Source organism: Podarcis erhardii (genome assembly GCF_964252035.2).
Source record: "Podarcis erhardii genome assembly, chromosome: 14".
NCBI lineage: Eukaryota > Metazoa > Chordata > Lepidosauria > Squamata > Lacertidae > Podarcis > Podarcis erhardii.
The window spans coordinates 48,265,642-48,287,618 of NC_138503.1; the positions used below are offsets into that span (position 1 = coordinate 48,265,642).

Genomic DNA, 21,977 nt, shown 5'->3' on the forward strand with positions numbered 1-21,977 from the left:
GGAGAAGCCGTAAAGCAACACGGAAAGGGAAACGAACCCGCCCTGCCCGCTTCTCTTTCGCGTCGTGCGTTTACGACGGCGCGGAATACGGCTGGCAGGCGGGAAAGCTCCTCTTCTGTGAAGGAGGGAAGAGTGAGGGAAGTCTGAGGAGAGAGAGAGAGAGAGAGAGAGAAAGTGGGGGAGACCCTGAGGAAGAAAAAGGGGGCGAAGCACCCGAGGGAGGGCCGGGAGGAGGAATTGAAGGGCGGGGGGGGGGGCAAAACAGGCAGAGAAAAGCGACCCCTGAGAAAAAGCTTTGGGGGGAGGGGGAGTTTGACGTTTTGGTTTTGTTAAAAATTGGGGGTGGGAGCGAGCTTTTGGTAGGAGGTTATTAAAAAGTCGGAGTAAAAGCTTTCAAGAGAGAGGGAGGCTTTTAAAAAAAGCAACAACGTAGGATTGGCATTTATTGCTGCTGGGGGAGGGAATAATAAAAAGAGCGAAAAAGCTGAATTTGGGAAGAAAAGAAAGGAGGGGGCAGAAAGGTAGGGAAAGGACCATGGCGGGGGTGTTGGAGGTCAAGCAGCTGTTGAGTGGATGGAGGGGTGGGCTTGGCCTTGAGGGGGGAGACGCAGTGCGCACGAGTTAAAAGGCAGCCAGTGGGTTTTACATGCCTGAATCCTGGTGGTCTGCACTCTGGAGTAGGATCTAGTGGTCAGATAAGTTCAGAATCGTGCTCTGACCAGGGACAAGCGGCAATACTGATTTCCTCCGCCTTGGACACTGAGGGAAACGCAGTCTGCTGCTGGTTTGAATGGTCTCCTCTTGAAATGGGAGTTCCTGCTGCGGAGCCCGTTGGCAGGCCTTCCGGTGTAGAAGGTCCCCCCAATTCCTAGTCCAATAGGCTCGGGCTATCAAAGAACTCCATCCCTTTGCAAGTCCACGTTTGTAAGAAATGGGAACCTGTGCACATCAGAACATCCAGCTGTTTTTGCAACCTTTCACGGTTCACGTGTGGCAAGTGAGCTGTCTTCCACTGTATCCGAAACTGGGTTATAAATCTGTATTAATCAACTTTTGATGCTGATCCCATTGTTTCAATGGTGGCTTTATAAACAGACAAAGCAGCCTTTCGAAGAAGGTTCCGTCATGGCTTGGCAGGCTGGGAATTGGGCCCAGCTCTCAGGATGATTGGTCAGAGCAGACTGTTTGCCCGCTGTGGAGTTGGATTGTTATTCCAGTCCTGGAGTCTTTGCTTCTCTCAGGCTGCTGAGGGCACGATGGTCCGAAACATCCAGAAGGTTCTCTGCGTGGCAGAGAAAAATGATGCTGCCAGGGGGATTGCAGACATCCTTTCCAACAGCAGGATGAGAAGGGTAGGAGAGCGCAATAGTGATACAATATTTATTTGTTTGTTTGTTTATTTATTTATTTATTTGTTTGAATGTTTTCTTCCCTACCCCGAGGTTTGGTTGGAGGGGAGTAAAACTCTATACCGCTAAAGCACAGCACTCCTGATGAAATATTGGTCCGCAAAAAGAATCACAAACAAAAGGTTCTACAGTGCTGCTGGTCAAAAATGTAGATTATTCAGACACTGTAATACCTGAAAAAGAGTGTGGTGGCAGCTGAGGGCTGGTTCCAGTGTGACAGTGTTCCTATATGGAAAAACCTATATCCAACCTGAGCATAGTATGCAACCTGTGACGATTGCAGACATGTCTTTTGCTGCATGTAGATATGCTCAAAAGATGCCAAATATCAGTCTTCCCAGTTATTGTACACAAAGCAGAATGTATGCTTCTCGTGACTTCAGCAGTGCCTGACAATTACAGATGGAAATAATTTTATACAGGATTACCCTCATTGTAAACATTACACATCTTAGCTATATGTTGGATTTAATTCGTTATGTCCTGGAATTTTTCCTTTTTAGAGAGAAGGGTTTTCCAAGTTCAACAAGATCTACGAATGCCAGTATCATATGTTTGGCCAGGTATGTATCCAGCTATCCTTTGCCATTGTGCTTTGCTACTGATCTGATGAAACTGTGTGTGCGAGAGAAAGAGAGGCAGGTTCTAATCCACATCAAAAGATAGTGGTAGTTACTATACAGATTTGCTGCACAATCTGAAGCATGTCTACTCAGATGTAAGTCCTGTCCTGTTGAATTCACTGAGGCTTACTTAGGTAAGTGAGGTCAACCCCACGAATCAGTGCAGATGCACCACAGCGGTTCTTCTCTCTGTGTTCCTTCCAGTGGTCATTCCTCCTCTGGTCACTCTCTATGGATACACAACATGATAGTCTCTCTCCAGGCACTAGTGTCTCATGCAAGAGATTCCCGCATGGTGGTGTTGACGTTGCCAGCCTTCACGTCACATTTGCAGACATTTTTGTAACACAGGGATGGTCTGCCAATGGGCCTGGTACCTGAAGCCAGCTCCCCATAGAGCAGGCTTCCTCAAATTCAGCCCTCCAGATGTTTTTTCCCCCCTACAACTCCCATGATCCCTAGCTAGCAGGACCAATGGTCAGGGATGATGGGAACTGTAGTCTCAAAACATCTGGAGGGCCGAGTTTGACATAGAGCATGTCCTTGGGGATTCTGCCAATTTCCATTCTGTGGAAGTGACTGAGCCAATATAGAATAAGTATTTTTCATAACTTCCCCCTTGTAATTGTGAAGCTTGTTTTATCACGTGTGTGTGTGTGTGTGTGTGTGTGTGTGTGTGTATACACATGCACACACAAACGCAAACAAACAAACTGAAAGTGTTTGAATTTTGGACGTGTATCTGTTTCTTCTTTAGGAAGCCGGATTCATTTGTGCACGGCAGTGGCTGAACCCTATTTCTTGATCTCTTTACAATGAGCCTGAGAGGACTTTATCTTAGAAGCCCACTATGGGCAGAGGGTTTTGAGCATTTCTTTGGCTCTGACAGGGAATAATCCTTGTTCCTCTGGCTTCTGCAGAATGTAGCTGTGGTGATGACTTCTGTTTCTGGACATTTGCTGGCTCAAGACTTTAAGATTCCCTTTCGAAAATGGTATGTATGAGTGGATCTCTGAGGATAGTTCATATTTCTGCAGTTACATGCTGAGATTTTGAATAGAAGCTGTAGGAAGTTGTTACCTTTACCGCAGCAGATGTGTTTAGAAAGTGGAAGGCATTTCTTTAGACTTGCTGCCTGCTCTTGTCTGTTGTTGTTTGACTGTATATTTTGCTGACACTCAGGCACAGCTGCAATCCACTTGTCCTCTTTGATGCCGAAATTGAGACATTCTGCCCTGAAAACTATATGGACATTAAGGTTTGTGTTGCTGCAATCCTTTCTGCTGTAACTGCTGTTATCTTCTACCATTCTACCATCCTGTAATCTCTATCTGAGGATCTTTGCCTAGTAATATTTTCCAGTTGCATCCCTTGTACCTTCAGCAGGGGCAAGTTTGCCCGCTTTTTGAACGGGCCTTTTTGCAAACTGTTACGATAGCTTGAACTTGCAGTTGCCCCCTGCAGTATTGTTGGCTACTTTCTTGTTCACAAATTATGACTCAAGGCATTCTGCCCCAAGGCCAGAGACCATAAATGCCACAATTGTTGCCTCCGTATTGTACTGTGGATCAGAAATGTTGGGGCTTGCAAATCCATGCAATGGGATGTAAAACCATGTTCGTCTGTAATCAGAGCTGAACTCCCTCACCAGGCTTGTATATAGCAGGCTCCAATTTCCCCCTTTAAAACTGGCTAGTAGGTGATTGGGGGGCAGGTAAAACATTGTACAGTCGTACCTTGGATCCCGAACGCCTTGGTACTCGAACGTTTTGGCTCCTGAACGCCGCAAACCTGGAAGTGAGTGTTCTGGTTTGCGAACATTCTTTGGAATCCGAACATTCAAGGTGGCTTCTGCAGCTTCCAATCAGAAGTCGCTTTGGTTTCCAAACGTTTTGGAAGTTGAACGGGCTTCTGGAATGGATTCCATTCGACTTCCAAGGTACGACTGTACTGCATACTCTGAGGCGCATGGGAACTCTTTATTTTTAATGTATATGCACCATCTTTCCACTCATTAGTACTCACAAGGCAACTTTGAATCGTAGACTTGTAAAACCAGAAGGGACATCAAGGATCATCTAGTCCAACCCTACAATGCTGTAATCTCAGCTAAAATATCCATGATAGGGCGAAAATGACTGGCAGAATTCGAGACCAGGGAGAAGAGTTGGTGGAAGAAGATTGGAGGAAATTCAAAATCTATTTACAGAAACATTGTAAAATTTTTGAATGTTGATGACATTGAAATGAAATGAAGGGGTTCTAGTAATAAGGTAAAAGATTATGTAAAGTGGATTGATATTAGATGAAAGTTCGAAATTAATGAATTTGCTGAACCAATTTTTAAGTGGAATACCAAAAAGTGAGGCGTGAGGAAGTCAGGAAAATAAGTCAACTAGAGAAATTTAAAAAAAAGAGGGATTTTTTGTTTTTCTTTTCTCTTTTTCTTTTTTTTTATGTCAATTTTTTGTATTTTTGTACTTTTGTATTTTTTCTTGTGTTTTTATTGTCTTATAACTTCTTTATTGTGGAAACTTAATAAAATATCATTTAAAAAAAATAAAATAAAATATCCATGATAGATGGCCGGCCGGCCTCTGCTTAAAAACCTCCAAGGAAGCAGAGTCCGCAACCTCCACAACTTAACAGTTATGTAGAACAGCTTTTTCCAATCTGGTGCCCTCCAGCAGTTTTGAATTACATCTTAGCAGAAGCCCCATGATGGGAGTTGTAGTCCAAAACACCTGTAGGGCACCAGATTGGCGGCTGACACAAAACAATAACAACTGAAACATAAATAGCTACATGGTTAAAATGAAATCTACAATATAGCAGTAAAAAATAATAATAGTAAAGCCAGAGAAGGCAATGGGAAAACTGATGTCTTCTGTTCTCAAATGCCCCCTAAAATGCCTGATTCTGTGCATGCTTGCTTTGGACCAATCCCCACTGAAATCAGTGAGATTAGGTAGGCGTGCATAGATTTTCATTGTTGTAGCAAAGTCCTACACATGTGTACTTGGAAGTAAGTCCCATTGTTTTTGGCCTAAGCCTGAGAGCATGGTGTCTCTTTCCTGTTAACTGTAGAAATGTGTTCTGTGTCCTTGCCACCTGCTGATTGCATGGTAGGCAGTAATTAAAACCAGCAGCATTGTGGGTGGCTTGTTTCCATGTTCTCTCATCTTGTCCCACTACTTATTCCAGCGAACACTTGAGCGAGAAGTTCAGCAGTGCCAGGCTCTGGTGATCTGGACAGATTGCGATCGCGAAGGAGAGAACATTGGCTTCGAGATCATTAACGTTTGCAAAGCAGGTGTGTGGGGTTGTAGTGTGAGAATGTGACCCTCCTTAACAGAATCCTAGGTCAGTGAAATGCACGTAGACCAACCCTCTTCCTTCAAGCAGAGTCTTCCCAGATGCAGCCGAGTCTGTTCAATGCAGTGATTTCCTCTCCCCTCCACCTGAAATGCTTGTATTATAGTGGACCAAAAGCAGAGAATGTGGTTCCTAATAATCTAGGCCTCTGAGCCTGCTTCCAAATTCTCCCACTCTTGCACAGTGATACACACAGCACTGGGATTTATAGTGTACCCATTGTGCCCCTGTTGTTCTAGTTTGCTGTGGATTTTGTGGACCATCACATTTTCTAATATCTACTGTACCTGGGAAACCATAGACAAGGCTTCTGGAATTTGGCTCCTTCTGCATTCTGACGCAGCTATACTGTGTGCTTCAGTTAAGAGTTGGTCCTGATTCATAGTATCTGTGCTGCAAAGCATGTGAATAGGAAGAAACATCTGCTTGCCATCTGGTAATGCTTCCCCTTTACTCAGTGCAAATGCAGCTGCTTCGGAGTGTAGAAGGAGCTGAGTTTTTATTCAGAATTTGGCATGAATCAATCCTATTTGTGGAACAAAGGAATCAATACTTTTCGCTCTATAAGACGCACCAGACCACCAGTTTTTGGAGGAGGAAAACAAGAAAAAAAATATTCTGAATCTCAGAAGCCAGAACAGTGCGCAGCGAAAGCAGCAATCCCTCTTGCTGTTCTGGCTTCTGGGATAGCTGCGCAGCCTGCATTCACTCCATAAGACGCACACACATTTCCCCTTACTTTTTAGAAGGGAAAAAGTGAGTCTTATAGAGCAAAAAATACGGTAGTTTATCTGTGGAAATTACCTTCAGCATTATTTCTTGATTTTGAGGTGGTCTTATGGACTACCCAAAAGCACATCTGGACCAGTGGTGGTCCACAAGCCACAGTTTAAAGATTCTTCATCTATTGGGCCTTGAGCCCAACATGCCTTAAAAGTATTTTCTCTCCTAATATTTACCATGGCCTATTAAATCGACTTAAAAGCACCTTCTTAACAATAGCACTATGAGGCAAAGATGTCAGCTATGTTTTGTGGACCACTGGGATGGTATTGAGATTTCTTAAATTATTTTAATCATGTTGCTTCCTCTGTCTAAACCTGCCATTCATCTCTCTTTCTGGTGGGCAGTGAAGCCGAGCCTCCAGGTATTCCGAGCTCGCTTCTCCGAGATCACGCCTGGTGCCATCAGAACTGCCTGTGAGAATCTCACCCAGCCCAATCAGAATATTAGCGATGCTGTGGATGTCAGACAAGAGTTGGATCTCAGGATAGGTATGGGAGCGAAAGGCATAAGGGGTAGTTTATCCGCATATAAACACCCCTCGTGCTATGTATATACTTGGGTCACAATGGATATTGTGGCATAAGTCAGTATAAAGATGATACTAGCGTATTATTGGGAAAGGTCTTTCAGAGCACAGGTATTTGCTCTGCATGTGGTGTGTTTCCAAAAATTGTGAGCTTTCTGTTAATGCACTGCTTGTTATATTTTCAATTGTTGTTGTTGTTTTAAAAAAACATACTCTCATGGCTAGTCCTGTGCAGTAACACCTGCCTCTCCAGTACAGATGGATGCACGGCCATTTGGCTTATTTTCTCTTCTCTGCCTAGGTGCTGCCTTCACCCGATTCCAGACTTTGAGGTTCCAGAAACTCTTCCCCAATGTTTTAGCAGAACAGCTGATCAGCTACGGAAGTTGTCAGTTCCCAACACTGGGGTTTGTGGTGGAAAGGTTTAAAGCCATTCAGGCCTTTGTTCCTGAGTTATTTTACAAAATTAAAGGTATGTTTTAGAATATCAAATGCAGAAAGCGAAACATTAAAAAAGAAAAGGTATTGCAATTTACCTTTTACTATTAAATAATGTAAATTGCAAAAACTTTTTTTAATGTTTATAAAAATTGTTTGCATTGTCAAAACATTTGTCTGCCGCTATAGGAGCTTGCTTTTATCTACAAATAAATGTATTGTCTTTCTCATAATTTTGGACCTTGTGCTCTGTTGACATTGAGTGGAATCGCCCTTCCTCAGCACAATTCTGTATGCAAATATCAACGATGAGGAACCTGTGGCCCTCCAGATGTTGGACCAACTACAGCTAGCATGTCCAGTGGCCCAGGTGATGAGAGTTGTAGTCCAAAACATCTGGAGAGCTACAGGCTTCTCACTCCTGCTTTGAGTGCGTTGCTTCTGTGTTGTATGACCTTTGTGACGCTGGGTCTCAAAAGTGATCTGCCTTCTCTCTACAGTGACCCATGACCATGAGGAAGGCATTGTGGACTTCAGCTGGAAGAGGAACCGTCTCTTCAACCACACAGCATGCCTTGTTCTCTACCAAATGTGCATGGAGGTAAGAAACTACATAGTCCAGACTGCATTCTCTTAGCATTCCAAGGCCCCGGAGACAGCTCACTCTCGCTGCTTGTTTTTCTCTTAGGATCCAGTTGCCACAGTTGTGGAGATTGGGAGCAGACCAAGGAGTAAATGGAGACCCCTGCCACTAGACACCGTGGTATGTTTATGAAAAGACGGTCCTGGCATTAGGACGTAATGGAAATGGCTCTCAGGAGAGCAAATAATCAAGAGCTCTTACTTGACTTCATATTCTGAATCAATGTCCTATTGGAAAGCCTCATAGAAAGAGGCTCACTACAAATATTCTCTTTTTGAATGTATGAAAAATTTGGGTTCCTTAAGGCTAAACCCTTGAATTCCTCAGTTTTAGAACTTGTGGAATATTTATCAAGTACAGTGGTGCCTCGCAAGACGAAATTAATCCGTTCCGTGAGGCTCTTCGTATAGCGGTTTTTTCGTCTTGCGAAGCAAGCCTATTGACAGCTTGGCGGATGAGCGCTATTAGCGGTTTAGCGGCTTTTAGCGGATCAGCTGATAAGCGGCTTAGCGGCTTAGGAAAGGGGGGGAAGGGGGGAAAAACCCGCAGAAACTCGCAAGACATTTTCGTCTTGCGAAGCAAGCCCATAGGGAAATTCGTTTTGCGAAGCGCCTCCAAAACGGAAAACCCTTTCGTCTAGCGGGTTTTCCGTCTTGCGAGGCGTTCGTCTTGCGGGGCACCACTGTACAACATACAGGAGAAACAGGGAAGTATTGATAAGTCTGAAAAGCTCTGACATTGCCCTACGCCACTTGCAAAGCTTTTGGAAGATGCTGCTTCTGTCTTTTACTAATTGAAATATGTGACTGTCAGGCCTACTGTTTCTTGGCGCTGAGACACCAGTGCTACAATTTTCAGAGTTTGGCGTGTTTACCAGAACAGTCTTCCCCAACCTGGTGTCCTCCAGATGTTACTGGACTACATCTCCCATCATTCCTGGCTGTTGGTCAAGCTGGCTGGGGCTGATGAGAGCTGCAGTCCAACAACATCTGGAGGGCACCTGGTTGGGGAAGCCCTCACTAGTATTTTAGACGTGTTATGGTCTTTTTGAAGCTAATAGACCAGCTTATTTTAATGTCAAATTGCACATTGACCTTCTGGCGGCGCAGTCATTGAGCATATATTTTCCCCATCTGCCTCTGATATAGGAACTTGAGAAGTTGGCTTCCCGTAAGCTGAAAATAAATGCCAAAGAAACCATGAAAATCGCTGAGAAGCTCTACACTCAGGGGTAAAAATTGCAGTAGTTTGTGCCTGTTTGTTGTATAAAACATTCAGGTTAGTATTTCCAGAAGCAGACACAATGGAAGATGAGCGATGGATCAGGATCACATGGAAGTCCTAATGTTTTTTTTAAAATTATTATTATTATTATTAATATGCCACCAATCTGACTGGGTTGTTCTGGCCACTCTGGGAGGCTTCCAACTAAAAATAAAAGCACAATATAACATCACATAGAAACTTCCCTGAACAGGGCTGCCTTCAGATGTCTTTTTAAAAGCACATAGCTGTACCTGTTTGGCATCTGCTGGGAGGGTGTTCCACGGGGCACGAATGACTATCAAAAAGGCTCTCTGGTTCCCTGTAACCTCACTTCTCACAGTGTGGGAACCACTAGAAGGCCCTTGGAGCTGGATCTCAGTGTCCGGTCTGGAGGATGGGGCCAGAAACTCTTCTCCAGGTATATGTTAGTTTAATTCAGCTCCGGCCCTTGAGCTGATACGGCTCATCTTACCTTGAGCCTAGCAGAGTAAAATCCCATAGTCCGCAAACGAAAGGATGAAGCAGGTATAGTGCTACATTGCTAAGCTTTATTTCTAAGCTATACCAAGAACACACAAACGTACATCTTGCCTCTGTGAGAGCAGAGAGCAACTCCCAACAAAGAACCGACAGAACAAAGAAGCAGGAAACCAGTGAACGTCACATCCAGTCTCCCTTTCCCTTGGGAACCCAACAGTATTGGAACTGTGGAATGAAAACATAGTCCCATGACTTGCAGCTGCTGCTCAGTGAGGAAAACAGAAACCAACAGTATACAGGGCCAAAGCAGTGTTATGTCTGTGGCTTGTTGAGTGCTAATATCTGCTACTAAAAAACATTCGGCCTTTTAACAAAATTAGGTGTAGATTTGTTTAAAAGTAATGCTTAGTTTATGTTATAAATTGTCATTTTTAAATGGCCCTTTATTTCCTATTTTTAAGGTACATAAGTTATCCTCGAACAGAGACCAACATTTTCCCTAAAGACCTAAACCTCCCCAACTTGGTGCAACTTCAAACGCAAGACCCTCACTGGGGAGCCTTTGCACAAAGGATTCTGGACCAGGGTGGGCCGACCCCACGTAGTGGAACTAAATCAGATCAGGCTCACCCCCCTATTCATCCTACAAAATACGCAGGAAATTTGCAGGTGAGCCCATGTGGTCGGGGTTGCTTTTTTCTTGCTTATTACGCCATATGCTGCTTTGTTTACTCTTAAGAATCTGACTGGCTGGCTTGTTTTTCTAACTGCCACTTGGCAGAGGAGCCGTGACAGGTTATCCTCATTGAGAAACGTGATGGTGGAGCCTCGTTTTAATTTATTTAAGAATTTGTATGGTGGTGTGTCGTAAAAATTTAATCGAAGCGATTTATAGAAACAAAACCATTAAAAAATACAACAGAAACTGTTAAAAAAAGTTGAAAATAGGCATCAATTAATCGTTGTGAAAGGATGTATTCTTCATTGCCTGCATAGATCTGGCAGTATGGAATCATTTTCAGCAGGCATTTAGAACAGATGGTGCCTGCTGAATCTGTATTGGCAGAGAGTTCCACAGGACTGGACCGATAACACTAAAGCCTTTTTTTTTTTTTTTTCCAAATGAGCCTCGCCAACTTGGGGAATGACCAAAGATATTCCTGCAGACCAGCTGGGGCTTCCAAAGCCAAGGGCAGCCCCAGACAGAGCACATTAAAGTAATCTCAACCTTACCATGCTTTAAATAGCAGGCCATTTCAGGTGTAAGGGTATGCAAGTTTCCCATTCAGATTAAAGTGCCGTGGCTATTGAAAGTTTGTGAAAGACTCTAGAATCCTTTGCTGCTGCTTCTTTCTGTAGAAAGAGAAATCTTTGTTTATTATACAGTATACCTGTTTTCTACCCTGCCCAAAGCTGTCTCCCTGAACTGAACCAGAAGCTGTGTTGTCCTCTCAAATGCCATTCACATATTATGCATTTTCCTCTGCACTCTGTTAATAGGGGAATGACCAGCGACTCTATGAATTCATTGTGCGCCACTTTCTGGCCTGCTGTTCACAAGATGCGAAGGGACAGGAAACAACCGTGGAGATTGACATTGCTAACGAGCGCTTTGTGGCTCATGGGCTGATGATCCTGGCCAGAAATTACCTAGATGTCTATCCTTACGAGAAGTGGAGCGATAAGGTGAGGGTGCTTGATCCTTCACGCATAGCAAGGACTAGGTGGGACTTGTTCAGTATGGTTGGACTCAGTAGCGGGGTCAGCAACAGAGATCCCCTGGGCCAAATCTGTCCCTCCATTTGTAAATGTCAAAGGCAAAAAAAAACCAAAAACCTTACGGAAACAGTATGGTGTGCCAACAGAGCTTTTAGGACCGGTGGTAGCTATATGTTGGCTATGCATACACTCTACTCCCTTTTCATAAGAACATGATTTAAAAAAAAAACACCATCCTGCCGAATGTCTGCCCAGCCCACGGAGTAGGGTGCCTTTTCTTTCATTTATATATATATATAATATATATATATATATATATATATATATATATATATATATGGGACGCAGGTGGCGCTGTGGGTTAAACCATAGAGCCTAGGACTTGCCGATCAGAAGGTCGGCGGTTCGAATACCTACGACGGGGTGAGCTCCCATTGTTCGGTCCCTGATCCTGCCAACCTAGCAGTTTGAAAGCATATCAAAGTGCAAGTAGATAAATAGGTACCGCTCTGGCGGGAAGGTAAACGGCGTTTCCGTGCGCTGCTCTGGTTCACCAGAAGCGGCTTAGTCATGCTGGCCACATGACCCGGAAGCTGTATGCCGGCTCCGTCGGCCAATAAAGCGAGATGAGTGCCGCAACACCAGAGTCGGTCACAACTGGACCTAATGGTCAGGGGTCCCTTTCCCTTTCCCATATATATATATATGGGTGTGGGTGTGTGGTGTGTATATATATATATATATATAATTTTTATTAAATTTCTGTTTTACATTTTAGAAAATTCACTTAAACAACCTTAAAATATCAGTGACTTCCCTTCCTCTTTTTCCATGGTTCACTTTTCACAACATAAATCCCTGCATATTTTATATAAACTAAACCATTCAGTATTCCATTATTACGAGGGCAGGGAACCTTTTCAACCCAGCGGGCCAGATCCTGAGCTCCCCACTCACCTGTCAAGCACCTGAGATCAGCATGATGTCAGCTGGCTCATTTTTCTGTTGCAGCACCATGTGAGCTCAAGCCATGCTGTAAAGGAAGATCTCACTCAATAAAGCACTAATCCACAATGACTTCAGTATATCGTGATATATAGCGAAGTTGAAAACCAGACATTGCCCAGCCCTACCCCTTATTCCCTTTTTTCTAAGTTAAGCAACTCCAAATGTAGATTTCTCTCACTGTGTCATTTCTTTCTTTCTCTGTCTCTCTCTGTCTCTCTCTCTCTCTCTCTCCCCCCCTCTCCCCTTGCCCCACAGGTTATCCCAGTTTATGAGAGGGGGTCTCGCTTTCAGCCCACCACAGTGGAGATGACGGATGGGGAGACCAGCCCTCCCCAGCTGCTTACAGAAGCTGACCTCATTTCCCTCATGGAGAAGCACGGCATTGGTTAGTCCCCTACAGGCAGTTCAAGGGAAGTGTAATCACATGTCTCAAGACGCTCTGTACACCACACCGCCTAAAAGCTACCTAAACCTTTGGCAGTGTGGGGTGGGCATTTTAGTGATAAAAGGGGACAGTGGAGGAGAGCCAGTGTGGTGGTGGTGTGGTTAAGAGCGGTAGACTCGTAATCTGGTGAACTGGGTTCGCTTCCCCACTCCTCCACATTCAGCTGCTGGGTGACCTTGGGCCAGTCACACTTCTCTGAAGTCTCTCAGCCTCACTCACCTCACAGAGTGTTTGTTGTGGGGGAGGAAGGGAAAGGAGATTGTTAGCCGCTTTGAGACTCCTTCGGGTAGTGATAAAGCGGGATATCAAATCCAAACTCCTCTTCTTCGAAGTGAATGGGGAAGGAGCTGTGGATTCTGCGGATACTGGTAAACAGTAGGTACAGGGGTTGATTTGTGCAAGTGGCAAAATGCAGTATCCCTGCTTATTGCATGCATTTGCAAGTCTTTTAAGCCAGCGTTTGAGGAGTGAATACAGTTCTCAGTCAGTATTGTGCAAGAAATAATGGCAGGAGGCCCCTCATTGCTGATGAGTGCTAACCGAAACGATTACTTTCAGGGACAGATGCCACCCACGCGGAGCACATTGAGACCATCAAGTCCCGCATGTACGTGGGGCTCACCCCAGAGCAGAGGTTCCTTCCTGGGGAGCTGGGGATGGGGCTGGTAGAAGGTAAGGATGAGCCTTCTAAGTGAGCTTTTAGGATCGCTGTTCCTCACATCCTTTCCCTCACCACAAGGTCTTCACCCCCACCCCACCCTCCAGGCTACGATGCCATGGGCTACGAGATGTCTAAGCCTGACCTCCGAGCCGAACTGGAAGCTGACCTGAAGCTGATCTGTGAGGGGAGGAAGGAGAAATCTGTTGTGCTGAGGGAGCAGATCCAGAAGTACAAGCGAGTCTTCATCGAAGCTGTCGCGAAGGCAAAGAAGTGAGTCATTTCCTGCCTCTCTAGGACTCGGCAGTGCCCAAGCCAGGAGAGGCAGCTGAGCTCCTCCGTATCTCATTGCTTTGCAACATTGTGGTGGCTCTTATTACTGTCGTGGTTCCAATAGACATGAGGCACACACAGGAAACCTGGGTTCAAATATATCTTGGAGTCATCAATAAATTAGTCTTGGCTCCTTGTGTTCACAGTCGGGAATATACATTTTGTAAATGAAAGGTGCCTTTGTCAGGGCTGGGGAAGCTTCCCCCCCCCCCCCCCCGTTGGGACAGGGGTCAGCAAACTTTTTCAGCAGGGGGCTGGCCTTATGGGGGGGGGACAATACTGTATTTTGGAAAAGAAAAAAAACCAAATTCCTGTGCCCCACAAATAACCCAGAGATGCATTTTAAATAAAAGCACACATTCTGCCCATGTAAAAACACCAGGCAGGTCCCACAAATAACCCAGAGATGCATTTTAAATAAAAGGACACATTCTACTCATGTAAAAACACACTGATTCCTGGACTGTGTGCAGGCCGGATTTAGAAGGCGATTGGACTGGATCCAGCCCCCGGGCCTTAGTTTGCCTACCTGTGTGTTGGGGGCTACATGCTATCAGTGGGCAGCGCCAGAGACAAAAAAGTGAGCAGGGCAACCCTTTTCTGTCTTTCTGCCACTGCCATCACCCCTCTCCCCTAATTCCCCCCACCCGTGCCATCTACATGACATCAGGCCAAGTGCTACTGGTCGTCCACTACTTAAGCGGATAATGGAATATAGACTGGGTGTGGTCAGCGTTGCTGTTCTACTGTAGGTATTTATTTGCACAAGATGAATTGCGTAAATACTGGAAGAAGTGCAATTATTTTATGAGTGAGCTGTGCACTCCCAGTCCACTCATAACATTGGCAGTCTGCTAGGAGTGCCTCACTCTGCCTGTTTTTGTGTGTGCACCCTTTCTGTAATAATGTGAGGCACCTATTGTCCCCTCTCAAACTGCTTTTAGCCTCTCTTAGGAAAGATAATTCTGCATTACGCTCTTCTGTATTTACTCATACCTCCCAGGTTAGGTGAGCAGTTAATACAGCTGAAAAAATAGACTCTTGCTTTTGTTCTTTCATCCCCACCCATTTCTCCTTTTACCCATCATTTTCTTTTGTCTTCTACTTTTATTCCCTGGCAAGAGCCACTTCCTGTAGCACAGGGATGGGTGGGAGAGGGTGCCTTCTGAATGTTGCAGGACTCTAGCTCCCATCATCCTCAGCCAGCATGGGATGATGGGAGCTGGAGTCCAACAGCCTCTGGAGGGCCATAGGTTCCCTGTGCCTACTCTAGAATTTTTCTCCCTTTGTCTTTTTAAGGAGTCTTCCCCCTCCCTTCAGAAACTGTCTCTGGCATGGCCTTCTGCAATCTTTCCTGCTAAGGAACGAACGCTGATTTGCTTGTGTTTTGTTTTCTGTGCAAATGCTTATAAACCCACTAATCCTTTGAGCCGAAACAGCTGGCAGCCAGGGAAAACAAGTGCAGCTTTGTCTGTTTGTCTTTACAGGCTGGATGAGGCTCTGTCTCAGTATTTTGGGGAAGTGACCCACGTTGCACAAGAAGAAGAGATCTACCCAGCAATGCCAGATCCTGTTAGGAAATGTCCACAGTGCAACAGCGACATGGTTTTGAAGACCAAGAAGAATGGAGGGTCAGTACAGGGGTGGCCCATCCTGTTTTGCCACCTGAAAAGAAACAAGAAGTTGCCCCCTCCTGCCAAAGCTGGGGTCCTGCTGTTGCTTCCTCTTCTGCTTCTCCCCCCGTAACCAGGAAGTGAGGAGAGGTGGCGGCGGCAGTGAGAGCTCACTAGAAGCGGTGGCAGCAGTGGGAGGGTTGGGCAGCAGGCACGGCGGTGGGAGCTGCCATGTCTGGATCCCAGCAGGATCCCACTGCCCAAGGCACTCACTTCAGTGTGCCTAATAATAACCCATCTCTGGGCCAATATGAGAGTAAACAACCTGACATTTTAAAACAACACCCAGCTTACAAACGAGTCTGCAAATATATTTGTTCACAAAAAATGCTTTACTAGTCAGTCTGTAAATAAATACCTGCAAGTCACTATGGGACTTAATGGGGGGGGGGGCAGCCCATTGCCTTTGTTGGTCATCTGGAGGTGATTGTTACTCACCATGGGCGACCAGATAGGTAGCAGTTCCCAGACCTGCTTAGAGAGCGTTCCCTTGAAATTCTGCCCGAGGGTCAGTATTCCTTCTCTGCTAATTAATATTTGCAGAGTTCGAGGCTGGGGAAACTTTGGCTCCCCATTTGGCCTGCCACACTGTTTTTGTTAAGCCACACCCACCTGTCTCACACCTGACATCACGTGTGAAATGGGTAGAGAAGCAGCTGAATCCTGGGCTGAAAAGCAGGATTGAACTCCCTGGCTGGGTTTTGAATGAGAAGCAGGTCCCCAAATGGGTTAAAGGTAGGCCCCAAGTCTGAAAATACAGTGATACCTTGGGTTACATACGCTTCAGGTTACATACGCTTCAGGCTACAGACTCTGCTAACCCAGAAATAATGCTTCAGGTTAAGAACTTTGCTTCAGGATGAGAACAGAAATCGGGCTCCGGCGGTGCGGCAGCAGCAGGAGGCCCCATTAGCCAAAGTGGTGCTTCAGGTTAAGAACAGTTTCAGGTTAAGAACAGACTTCCAGAACGAATTAAGTTCTTAACCCGAGGTACCACTGTATACAAAAAATGATAATGATTCACCTAAAAACTGGGTGGGGGGAGTTTGTGGATTTCATGGAGACCTGCCCCCCTCTATTTGTAGACCATAGCAAAGCAATGGCCTGACTCGTAAGGCACCTTCCTATGCCCCTAATTGCCTGTAATGTGTGATGCCAACCCACAAAGCCAAAGTCTGCAAATAACCACTTGCCTGGTCACCTGGGACAAGTAAGAATTACCTTTAGGTGACCAGACAGGGATGTGTTCATCAGGGGAAGACACTTGGGTTCTTTCCCCACTCCCTGCCCTGCCTCTGAAGAGTCCATATACTACAATTGGCCACACAGATAATATCTATGGGGAATCAAGAGTAGTTAATTTTCTGTGGGCTAGTCATCCTGACATTTCTACCCTACATAGGCTTCTCGGGATTTGAACACGGGACCTTCTGCATGTAGAGCAAATTCTCTGCCACTGATCTACAGCCTCTCCCATAGTTCCTCCCCTATTCTGCTATTTCCTTTTAATGCTTTTTCTTTTTTAAAAAAAATCCCCAGGTTTTTCCTCAGCTGCTTGGGCTATCCCACCTGTAAATCTGCTGTGTGGTTCCCCGATTCTCTGCTGGAAGTCAGCAAGGACGACTCCATCTGCGAAGTGTGCAGACCACATCCGGTGCACATGTGAGTGTTTTCCTAAAGACGGGGAGGCACTTTGGGGTGCATACCTAGCGGCAGGTTTTTGAAGTGGTTGAAGAATCAGGTGGAATTTTCTCCTGAGAGGCAGGAGAAGTGTGTTTGCATTTCAGTCAAGTAATAGATCCTTCTTCTTTTTTTAAATAATATTTATTCCAATTTTAAAGATTACAAAAAAGACAAACAACCAAGAAAAAAAAAAAGGAAAAAGGAAAAAAAAAACAGATCAAACTTTCCCACAACTCATTTTTCGTTTGCTTGTTTCCTTGACCTCCTCACACCTCCCTTTTTTGTATTCTAGTTCAATTAGATATTTCAGCAAATCCTTTCTATCTTAGTTTTTATCCTAATAATTTATCTTAACACACTGTAATTTTACACTCTCTTCTTTCACCAATTAACTATCTATTTTTACTTAATCCTTTATATCATTTCTGCTAAGACCACATAGTTTCATTCCAACATCCTTCTAACACAGTCAAGTAATAGATCCATTCCTCAGACACATTAGAGGGAATTGTAGCAGGAGGTTGCCCTGCCCTCCATTGTAAAACAGGTTGTTCAAGTGTCCCACGTTTTCCAAATGCTCAGCCAAATCTGCAAAATCAGGACACCGGGTCGTAGCTGCAGACAGTGGGGGGTATTGTTTTTGTTTGTTATCACGGTGTGTATTTTTGTAGTTTAATATTGTAAGCAGGGTGGACAAAAATCAATGATTTTTATTTTTAAAAAATGGATTTTTAAAATTTAAATCGGATTTTTAAAATAAAACACTTTTGGAGGAAAAATCTTTCTAAAGATAGTTTTCTATTTAAGATACATTCTAGTCCAAAGGCTAATCATCAGGAAATAAGGATTTGTTTTAAGTTTTTCATGTGTGCTAAAAAACACCTGTCCTGAAGGCTTGTGGTGGGGAGAAAAGCCCTTCTCCACACCGCCAGCCTGGCAAGCGGTCTCCATAGGAACGCATTAATTGATTTTCAATGCATTCCTATGGGAAACCGTGCTTCGCAAGACGAAAAACTCGCAAGAAGAAAAAACTTGCGGGACGAATTAATTTCGTCTTGCGAGGCACCACTGTAAATAACACAATACAGTGGTATCTTGGTTCTCAAACGGCTTAGTTGCCGAACAAACCGGCTCCCGAACACCGCAAACCCGGAAGTAAGTGTTCCGGTTTGCAAACGTTTTTTGGAAGCCGCGTCTTGGTTTTTGAACGGTTTCGGGAGTCGGACTCCCAGAATGGACTAAGTTCAAGAACCAAGGTACCACTGTATGGTCTAGTTCACTGGTGGGGACCTGTGATTCTCCAGATGTTGTTGTATTCCTGCTCCCAGGTGCCCTAGCCAGCACGAATGAATAAGAGTTGGGGATGATGGGAGTTGTAGTCCAGCAATGTTCAGAGGGCCACAGCTTCCCCACCCCTGGACTAGCTGTTGCTGTCTACGCTGGCCAGGATGAAGCCCAGTGCTAACTTGTAACACCTCTGTTGTTTAGGTTGAAGATGAAGTTCAAGAGGGGCAGCCTTCCGCCCATAATGCCCCTGGAGTTTGTTGGCTGCATCGGAGGCTGTGATGAAACCCTGAGGGAGATCCTGGATCTGAAATACCTTCAAGGGCCACCAAGACCTTTGCAGACGACTAGCCAAGCAAGCAACCTCTCACAAGCCAACCGTTCCTCTGACGGCGCCGACAGCAACCGGAACAGCCACAGGGCACTCCCGAATGCTCCCCAAGGCCCTCCTGCACGGGCCGCCCGAAATCCTCCCCCTGCACTTTCCAATTCTGGTGGGAACAACGCGGTGGTATGCAACTGTGGGGAGGAGGCTGTGCTGCTCACCGTCCGGAAAGAAGGACCCAACCAAGGCAGGCAGTTCTATAAATGCAGCGCTGGCAGCTGCAACTTCTTCCTGTGGGCCGATCAGCAACCGGACAGCAGGGACACTGGGATGCCCAGGGGCTTTGCACCCCCTCCAGGCCCCTTTGGGAGAGGGGAAATGGGCTCGGGGCGCTCTTGGAGTGACGGCTCTGACCCTGGAGGAGGAGGAGGAGCTGTGTGCAGGTGTGGCCAGCCAGCTGTCACCAGGACGGTTCAGAAAGACGGACCCAACAAAGGACGTCAGTTCCACACCTGCTCCAAGCCAAGGGAACAGCAGTGTGGCTTTTTCCAATGGGCGGATGAAAACACAGCACCAGGTAAGGAAAGGGGTCTAGATGGTTTGGGGGACGGGGGACGACTCTGGAGAGTCAGGTTAAAATCAGCCCAGTGTGTGGAGGCTTCCTGGGAGGAGAGAAGCTGGCAGGGGAAGGAGATGAATCATCACACCTGCATCACCCCGTCTGAGCTCTTTACAGGAATGGTGGGATACAAATGCAGGTAACTTGAAGCTCTGTGCCTTTTTGGATTGAAATGGCAGGGAATTGCCAATATCCTATGTGGCTTCGCTTGCAAACTTACCTTGCCAAGTAGATTCCAGCTGATCTGCTAGATCCTCGAAGATTCCACTTTTTAAAATACTGTATTTGCCTGTTCTGAGATTTTAGCACACAGCTGGCAGCAGAGGGAAATTCAGCAGAGAAAAGGTCCTGTATTCAAGCTGCTCACTCTCTCTGTTTAACCAGCCCAGGGCTAGCAAGGATGGGGAAAGGCAAATCCCTAAAGAGTTTTTTTCCCTGGTTATCGTAGGTGTAGCTGGACTAGAGTAAACAGGCTGGAAAAATTATTCAGGTCTCACAGTGCAGCAGGCCACCCCTCACGGAGCTGAGAAAGGGGGGTGGGGCAAGATGCCACCATCAACAATATACTTTGGTCTGCCTTGTATAAGTTGGCTGCTTATATTCTAACATGGTCCCCTTTGGGGGGCAGTGACACCCCTGAGGTCTTCCTGCGGTGTCCATGAATGCCCACCCCCTTGGTCATGTTGTAGTGTGCGTCGCTACCTTTTTCTCTGTTAAAAATATGTAAAATATCATCACTCTTCCAACTTCCTCTTTCAGCTTTCTCCCACTTCCAGTTTCAGCAATATTTGCTTTCAAAGGCTCAGATTTAATTCTGTAGGATCCAGCATTGACCCAGGAAATGGAAAGTGTGCATCTGTCTCAAAGTGGGGGAGTGGAGAGATACACACTCAAATTTTCCAAAGTGTCCACAGACCTAAAAAAAAAAAAAGGAAGAAGTGGCAACCCCTCTTCTATGGCACACTTCCGTCATTTGAAGAAATCTTAAATGTTTTCCTTCTCTTTATCCCCAGACACCACCTTTCCTTCAAACCACTTCACAAACAAAGGGAACACGAGAGGCTCAGGAACTAAGTCTAAAAGATCAGACAGCGATTCTTCCGCAAGGGCGCCCACTACCAAGAGGCCACGGACTTGCGGTATTTGCCACCAACCTGGCCATACCAGGAAGACATGTCCACAGAATCACTGAAGCAGCCCAGCCCACAGAATTTGACCCAGGACATCCCTTCAGAAGGATGAGGAACGAGAGGGAACTCTTACAATGCAACGAGGAAGTGTTTGCCTGGAATATTGGAAGCCTACTTGCAAGCATGGTTCCTTTTGCGGCCAGGCCTTCACATTCTTCCAGTGCTGGTGGAAGGTCGGTCAGGTGTGCTTTCTATGAGCCAGGCACAGCAAAGGCCTTTGCTCTCTTAGCTGTAATGCATTCAAGAGTCACGACAATTTTGAGGCGGTAGGAAGTCTTCCCACTAACCCCTCTTTATGCAGAAGCCTACAGATCTCCCTTTTTATCTTTCAGTATGTCTCCCCCCCCCCCCCGCCTGAACAGTAGAAAGCGCAAGAGACTTTTATTTCCTGTCAGTTATTCTATAATCCATATATTCTTTGGAAGGAGCAAACTCTTCTTTTCGGATCTGTGAGCAGAATTCTTGCAAAGATAATTCACCTGAAGTGCCTGTTTCTTTCCATTGACACACACTGGCTTGAAGAGGTGTGCGGTCCAAGACCTTGCACCAAACGCACCCTCAAGAAGAGACGTCAAACAAGACTACAGAGCGTAGCTCTACTGTTTTTGGGGGTTCAGGCTGCAGCTGTGATTTACGAACACTCATCTTACTTTTTCATGGGTCCTGAACTGTGTGTGTTGCTTTTCCAAAGCAATAGCCACCAGTATAAAGGTTTTGTGACTGAAAGAGCTGTAGAGCCTGCTTTTCTTCCCTAGAAAATGTTAAAGGTCAGTGGACTAACAACGGTGGAGAACCATTGTTTACTGAACACCGCAAGGTACGCCACCTGCATTCCGGGAAGTCCTTTACTTCTTCCAAACGAGGACAGCAAGCCTCAGCACCTTATATAAGAGGAAGGAGGATATGGGATGCAGACAACATCTCAACTCACTTTGTTGTCTGGTAGACGTTCTGATTAAAAGCAAGCTACCGCCTGATTACAAACTGGTTTGGATAATTTATGGGCTCTTTATATATATATAAAATTTAGCTTAAGACGTGGTGTGTGATGTTGGTATTGTGCCTCGTCTTACAACCAACAGCCAGTGTATCACATATTGCACAATGAAAGATGGTGTAGAATTCGTCAGCTCGCCAGGGAAGGAAGAGTGAGGCACATAGTTATGGCGGGAACCACCGGGACTAGCTTCTGTGTCTCTTATTAAAACGCTGCCTGCTTACTTTCAAACCTTTCCTTACCACTCTGAAAGTGCAAAGCTTTCCCTTTTGGGCTGTGAAGGTTGCTTCCTTCCCTTTTGCTTCAAGAGAGCAGGGTCTACAGATCAGCCAGCGGTGCAAGCTCTGCCCTCCCCTCCATTGTTCTCCAGTGGTGGAATGCTAAGTATGTTGAAGTGTTGAAACTAACATGTGACATCATAGCGCTGACACAGTCTGGTTTTGTGGAGTTCATTCGTTCTTCCTCTTGCAAGGTGTGGTCAAAAACATTTCTGCAAA

General features: G+C 45.5%; 1 protein-coding gene across 1 annotated transcript; it reads left to right on the forward strand.

The window, feature by feature from the left end:
* The first annotated feature begins 605 nt into the window (after positions 1 to 605).
* Positions 606 to 21,467, forward strand: TOP3A (DNA topoisomerase III alpha). The gene is made up of 19 exons (XM_081839610.1): positions 606 to 1,352; positions 1,913 to 1,972; positions 2,953 to 3,026; positions 3,215 to 3,290; positions 5,237 to 5,345; positions 6,538 to 6,681; positions 7,021 to 7,191; positions 7,658 to 7,758; positions 7,846 to 7,920; positions 8,949 to 9,031; positions 10,008 to 10,215; positions 11,047 to 11,232; positions 12,529 to 12,658; positions 13,277 to 13,390; positions 13,484 to 13,649; positions 15,197 to 15,340; positions 16,922 to 17,044; positions 18,554 to 19,251; positions 20,307 to 21,467. The coding sequence occupies exons 1-19, from the start codon at positions 1,164 to 1,166 to the stop codon at positions 20,483 to 20,485; spliced, it is 3,030 nt and encodes a 1,009-aa protein (XP_081695736.1). The 5' UTR covers positions 606 to 1,163; the 3' UTR covers positions 20,486 to 21,467.
* The last annotated feature ends 510 nt before the right edge of the window (positions 21,468 to 21,977 follow it).

What these genes read in the sequence shown, in the direction of transcription:
- TOP3A (XM_081839610.1), top strand. Translation starts at nt 1,164, where the DNA reads ATGATTGGTCAGAGCAGACTGTTTGCCCGCTGTGGAGTTGGATTGTTA. An exon ending in AGAGTTGGATCTCAGGATAG is followed by an intron (nt 6,682 to 7,020) that starts GTATGGGAGCGA and finishes TTCTCTGCCTAG; the next exon opens with GTGCTGCCTTCACCCGATTC. An exon ending in GAGAAGCTCTACACTCAGGG is followed by an intron (nt 9,032 to 10,007) that starts GTAAAAATTGCA and finishes CCTATTTTTAAG; the next exon opens with GTACATAAGTTATCCTCGAA.